Source organism: Anopheles merus, chromosome 3L, assembly GCF_017562075.2.
Source record: "Anopheles merus strain MAF chromosome 3L, AmerM5.1, whole genome shotgun sequence".
Lineage (NCBI taxonomy): Eukaryota > Metazoa > Arthropoda > Insecta > Diptera > Culicidae > Anopheles > Anopheles merus.
Window position 1 is genome coordinate 4,099,522 of NC_054085.1, and position 6,096 is coordinate 4,105,617.

At 43.0% G+C, this 6,096-nt stretch overlaps 2 protein-coding genes across 2 annotated transcripts; one reads left to right on the forward strand and one right to left on the reverse strand.

Annotated features, from left to right (window-relative positions):
• Nucleotides 1-1,749: 1,749 nt before the first annotated feature.
• LOC121599682 (putative nuclease HARBI1) lies at nucleotides 1,750-3,067 on the forward strand. The gene is made up of 4 exons (XM_041927696.1): nucleotides 1,750-1,909; nucleotides 1,981-2,416; nucleotides 2,484-2,628; nucleotides 2,691-3,067. Exons 1-4 carry the CDS (start codon nucleotides 1,788-1,790, stop codon nucleotides 2,963-2,965), a joined length of 978 nt encoding a protein of 325 aa, XP_041783630.1. The 5' UTR covers nucleotides 1,750-1,787; the 3' UTR covers nucleotides 2,966-3,067.
• On the reverse strand, nucleotides 3,022-4,320 carry LOC121599683 (myb-like protein D). Its single transcript, XM_041927697.1, has 3 exons — nucleotides 4,249-4,320; nucleotides 3,770-3,950; nucleotides 3,022-3,703 (listed from the first exon to the last, which is right to left on the reverse strand). Coding segments are annotated over exons 1-3 (744 nt in total). The 5' UTR covers nucleotides 4,251-4,320; the 3' UTR covers nucleotides 3,022-3,142.
• Between the last annotated feature and the right edge of the window lie 1,776 nt (nucleotides 4,321-6,096).

Consider the following 6,096-nt stretch of genomic DNA (forward strand, 5'->3'; position numbering starts at 1 on the left):
CTACGGAGGCCCGCTTTAAGGTCGGCTATGCAGGACGATAGGTCGACAAAAGTGTCGGTGTAGGGGGTGAAAGACCTCAAGACGGCTGTACGCGGATCCTTATGAAACTTCACAAGGCCTTACAGGCCCAAAAAAGTTGTGCACAGGACTCAATAGTCGTATACAGCTCCTCAGAAAGTCCGCTGCATGAGAAGTGAAACTCAGAGTTGCACCAACCCTGACACTTCACAACGCGATCAGCAGCTACGATATCATTGGCACAGGCGGAACAGATACCGGCCATTGTTCGTGGTACAGTGAATGTTGAAGCGATGTTTTGATTGCAGGCCAGGAATCGTTCCCAGGTGATTGTAGGTGGGTGATCTGACTGTAAATGAAAACCGGGTTCTTTGATCCACTGCGCAAGCAGACAGGTTGTGCAGAAAATGTATTTTCACTGAATAATATTGAGAACTTTCCGGAGTGCAAAGAATCTTCGACCAGACACGCGGATAATATAGCGGATCCATTATCGCGATTAGAGGATTATAAAGAGGGAATTCCATTCGAGCAAGAAAATAAACATTTAATATGGGCCATAATGGAATCGGCAGCCATAGACGTACAGGAGTTAGAAGACGCTGCCATGATAGATGAAGAATTGTTGAAGGTTAGAGATAGCCTCCAATCTGGTAGCTGGAATGAGGTAGAAACCAAACCATATGTCCCTTTCAAAGAAGAGCTAGGTATGGCGGGGGATATGATTATTAGGGGTAACAAACTAGTTGTACCGAAAGCACTACGGCCAAGGATGTTAGAGCTAGCCCACGAGGGACACCCGGGGGAGTCCGTCATGAAACGCCGATTAAGGAATAGAGTTTGGTGGCCCGGAATGGATCAAGAGGTTGCAAAACACGTTGTTGGATGCAAGGGATGTCGTCTGGTAGAAAACCCGGGAAAGCCAGGACCAATGACACAACGCTCGTTACCCTTAAGACCATGGGTCGACGTTGCACTTGATTTCCTAGGGCCATTACCGTGTGGTTCATATTAACTGATACTTGTAGATTATTTCAGTAGGTACAAAGAAGTGGAAATAATGACCAGAATAACAGTCAAAGATACGGTAGGGAAGTTGGCAAAACTATTTACGCGACTAGGGTTCCCCAGAACTGTAACATTAGATAACGCGAAACAACTGGTCGGAACGGAATTAGAATCGTACAGCCGGGAGCATGGCATACATCTAAATCCTTCCATCCCGTACTGGCCTCAAGAAAACGGTCTAGTTGAACGCCAAAATCGATCGTTGTTAAAAAGACTTAAGATAAGTACAGGTTTAGGAAGGGATTGGAAAAAGGACTTGGCACTCCACAACAGGGAAAACACCTACCGAGCTATTTTACGGAAAAACCATTCGATTATAAATACCGGCATTGGAAGATATAGAGACCGCTGTAATAAGAGAGGAAATAAGGGATCAAGACCAAACGCGGAAATGGAAAGGAAAAACAAACGAAGATGAAAGGAGACGAGCACGCAAGTCGTCCGTCTCAGAAGGAGATATAAGGCCCGATTATTAAACACAAACGGAAATGACACAAGACAAGTGTGTCAAGAAAAACGGAAAATAGGTATGCATTTTGAAACTGTTCTTGTGACAGACAAGTTTCGTTAAGTTTTTTCTTTCGTCAAAACTGTGTCAAAGCATTTGGCGATATGTCAAAAAGTTCAAAATCAAAATAAAAATCGTAAACAAGATACAAACGATTCTCAAGCTAACAACAATCCGTGATTTAAAAATCGAAATGATTTTCTCCCACTTCGTGAGTGACGATAGCAGCAGTGAAGAAGAACCAACGGTGGATCTGGCAAAACAGCGCCGACTGCTTCGAAGTGTTTTCGACCCGTTACAGCTTTCTAACCAAGCGTGAGTTCATCATTCAGATCATTTGTGCAAACTGTGTTAAACATCTCTCATTTCGTGGTTGTTAATTTCAGATTTAAGAAAAATTTCCGTGTGTCGAAGGAAATTTTTGTTGACATTCTGGCGGAGATCGAGCCCAAGTTCCCACCGGTTAAGGGAAAGGGGCTCAAGCCAAACGAAATGTTGGCTGCTGCTCTGCGGTTTCTAGCTGAAGGCAGCTACCAAAATGGAACAGGAAACGATTATAAAATAGCTATTGCTCAGCCTACTTTCTCGGTAGCCTTTGCAAAGTGCTTAAATATAATCGAAGAAACTTTAGGGAACAAATGGATCTCTTTAGCGATGGAACCAGATGAGCAACAAGATGCACGACGATACTTCTACTCAAAAAGTGGCATCCCTGGTGTTGTGATGTGTGTTGATGGAACACACATAAAAATTATTGCCCCAGTGGACGATTACGATCAGCATTTTAACCGGAAGGGCTATTACAGCTTAAACGCGATGATTGTAAGTAAAGCTTTCAGTGTTTGTCGTATGTTTTGTACTTCAATATTATTTTTCTTCGTACCGGTAGATTTGCGACCATCTCATGAAAATTCGTTATGTGAATGCCAAATTCGGAGGAGCTAATCACGATTCACATATTTGGAATGTAAGTGGAATGGACAACTTTTTCGAAACAAAACATCGACGCGGAGAAACTGCATTCAATCTACTAGGTAATACATTAAACCATCCGATGGGTATTTGTTTATGTAAATAATCTTTTGAATTCTCACAGGTGATGCTGGATACCCGTCAAAACCGTGGTTAATAACACCAAAACGTAATCCTGCTCCAAACACACCAGAAGCTGCCTTTAATAAAAACCATTCTTTAGGTAGAGAAATAGTGGAGCGCACGATCGGGTTGCTCAAAAATAGATTCAGATGTTTGTTAGGTGCTCGACAGTTGCACTACACCCCGGTAAAAGCAACTCAAATAACGAACGTATGTTGTATGTTACACAACATGTGCATTGCGTATGGATTGGAAGAGCCAAGCTCAGATGAATAAAAGGCAACTAGAGGCAGGCTAGAGGTCAAGTTCATTTATTTTTTTAAGTTCATCACATAAGTTTGCATCACAAAAAGAGTTCATTTATCACAGTTCAGTTAATAGAAATTCAATTAATGAAAACATTAAACGCTAACTTACAACTAAAATCTTAAAAATTATGAAAAATAAGAATCACTAATTGGTTTTGCGTTCTACAGCCTCTTTTAACATACCTGTGATATTTTCTAATACCACAATTGCCCTATTCAATGCGGCTGTGGACTCTTTTTGAGCTTCAATGTTTTCTTTCATTAGATTAAGAAGCTGTTGGTTTTGCCGCAACACCGCTTCCGTGTTTTGTCGCTTACGACTCCTTTTTTGACGAGCTTTTGCCGTTATAGGATTTTGCTCCTCATTGTTCGGTGTCTCGCTGCCGTTGTTTGGCGCCCCGCTGCCGCTGTTTGGCTCCTCGTTGTTGCCGATTGGCAACAATTGGCTGCTGTTGTTGCTGCTGTTGTTGTTGTTGCTGTTGTTGTTGTTGTTGTTGTTGTTGTTGTTGTCATAGTTGTTGTTTAAATTGCCCCAAGAGCGGCCTGAATTCCCTTCTATGGTGGCCTTCAAGTTCGTCAAATTGGCCACTCTTTCTTCCACGTCGTTTAATGGCCTTTGCTGAAACGGGCCGCCACCAGTGGCCAACAAAGACGCTTTGTTCACACGGAGTTTTTTTTTCACCGCACATTTATAATCAAACCAAACCTGTAAAACAAACAGCGAACATTAAAAGCAAAATATAAATATGTTGTGTCGCTCTTTTAATCTTACCCTCTTCCACGTTGCACCCGTTCTTATCGGCGGTCCCAGGGCGTTAAGGTGCTCAGCCATTTCCTCCCAGAAAGCGGTCTGGTCACCTTTATACATCCCTCTGGCGATGTCAGGGACCTTTTCCAACTCATCTACCATTTGTTGGTACTGTGTTCGCGATGTGCGGGCGTCTTTGTTATTCCTAAAAGTGTATGCAGTATTAGGTTAATAACATTTGCATATGCTGTTGGATCTTGAAGAAGTTGCTAACTGAAGAAGTAGCTGGGATCCATTGCTGTTGAACGCAAACCGTGTGCGCGTGCCCTTCATCTTTCGACTATCATCGAACAACAGCAGAGGAAGTAAATACCAGCAGCTTCTTAAGCCGTAACAACAGATTATCAGTATCTCCAGCATATCGCCATTTGTATGGATATGGCGGTAAACATATTTTTGTTTAAAATGATAAAATTTTATTATTAATGAAATAAAATACTTACATTTTGTCGTGAAAGCAACAGCTACAACTCTGACCGAAACAACACAACAACAAACAATCTGAGATTGGCGCCTTTCCGTGGCAAAAAGCTGACGGAAAGCTGTTTGACAGTTTTGGATTTCCGTTTGTGTTTCATAATACATATCTTGGCAGTGTGCTTGTGAGTTTGTGTTTCGTTAAATTTTATTTTCCAACACACAACACAAACGGATGTCATAATACAAATCTTCCGATTTTGACAACTTGTCTTTACAATTTGTGTTTAATAATCGGGCCTATAGTGCAAGCGCAAAATATGCTCCCAGGTAACAAACTGCAAACAAACTTCAACCCAAAGGAGTTTGTGGTGATAGGAAAAGAAGGATCAAGGGAAACGATTGAGGACCAAGAAACGAGCAGATGCTATAAGAGAAATGTAGCCCACTTAATGAAAATAGAGAAATTGGTTGATAAGGAATCGGGAACACAGGAAGCGCAAACATCGGGGGAAACATTGAGTAAGGACATAACGCGTTGTCAGAGAAAGAGAAATCCACCAGCTAGGTTTACAGATTATGTAATAGAATAGGAATTTATTTAGAAATTAAATTGCACTCATAGGTGATGGTACATGGGAATCCAATGGGAATAAAAACAAACAAAAAAGGTGTGGTGTTCGCCTGTTCAAATTAAGTGAATTGGAAAGGACAGCTTTTTCTCATCACTTGAGGTCTGCGATGTTAAGGGTTAATTAGGGTCTCAAGTAGATAGTTAGAGAGCTTAGAAGATAACGGGAGAGTCGGGCAGGACACGCATAATGAGCGCGAGAAATGCGTAGCCTCGCGAGAGTGCGTAGGTGCGTGAGAAAGGACAGGTGCGCGAGAAGGAATAGGCGCACGAGCGTAAGGCTAGAGAGAGAGACAAGGCATAAATAGGAGCATCCGATTGGATAAGTTCTCTTTTCTTAATACTCCTGTATACCGCGACAAAACTGTTCTCCTGCACACGATAAATAAAGTTATTGCAATTGTAGAGACGTACAAAGGAGTGATATGGTATGGCAAACAAGCATGCCCATCACTAAAACATGATGACAAACAGGGCTGACAAGTCCGGATGGGATGGCGACACGGAACGATAAGCCGGTCTATTGCACCATGTCTATTGCACGGCAAACAGGATACGACAGGTTGAGTTGGTACGGTGCCATCAAGCAATGCGGAGCAAAGCAGAATACCACAGAGGCTAAAAAGTTCGTTCGGAGCCACGGATTGTGTAGCCATGCAGATTAGTCGCTCTTCCAATTCGTCCGTGGTGAATGTTTCCTGTCGAGTTTGATGATTGTTCGGCCATTCCTCTGATGATTGCGCCAGCCAGTCTGGTCCGTGCCACCAAATGTTGAAGTTTCTAGCTGATCCGCATCCATTCCTCGGGAGATGATGTCCGCAGGATTGTCCGTTCCGGGTATGTGTCTCCATTCCTTGCCGTGAGTGATGTGTTGGATCTCGGACACTCAGTTAGCGATGAAGGTTTTCCAGCGTGACGGAGTTGCAGACAACCAGGAATGGTTGAGTTGCAGACCAAGGACGATGGTTGAATCAGACCAAAAGATGGTCTTGACCTGAAGCTTCAAGGCGTCTGACACCTTCTCGTACGAGTGTGCCAGTAGCAGTGCTGCAGAAAGCTCCAGTCGGGGTAAACAAACACGCTTTTGCTTACGGGAGTCTGCTAGTGGTACCACCTTGGATTTAGCAGTGATGGAGTTGGTTGTCACACGTCCATCGGTGTTAGTCGAACGCAAGTAAATTGTCACTCCGTACGCCTTCTTGGATGCATCACAAAAGCAATGCATTTGTAGATTCGTTGCTCG

What these genes read in the sequence shown, in the direction of transcription:
- LOC121599682 (XM_041927696.1), top strand. Translation starts at nt 1,788, where the DNA reads ATGATTTTCTCCCACTTCGTGAGTGACGATAGCAGCAGTGAAGAAGAA. An exon ending in TTACAGCTTTCTAACCAAGC is followed by an intron (nt 1,910 to 1,980) that starts GTGAGTTCATCA and finishes TGTTAATTTCAG; the next exon opens with ATTTAAGAAAAATTTCCGTG. An exon ending in ACAGCTTAAACGCGATGATT is followed by an intron (nt 2,417 to 2,483) that starts GTAAGTAAAGCT and finishes TCGTACCGGTAG; the next exon opens with ATTTGCGACCATCTCATGAA.
- LOC121599683 (XM_041927697.1), bottom strand. An exon ending in CGGGTGCAACGTGGAAGAGG is followed by an intron (nt 3,704 to 3,769) that starts GTAAGATTAAAA and finishes TTTGTTTTACAG; the next exon opens with GTTTGGTTTGATTATAAATG.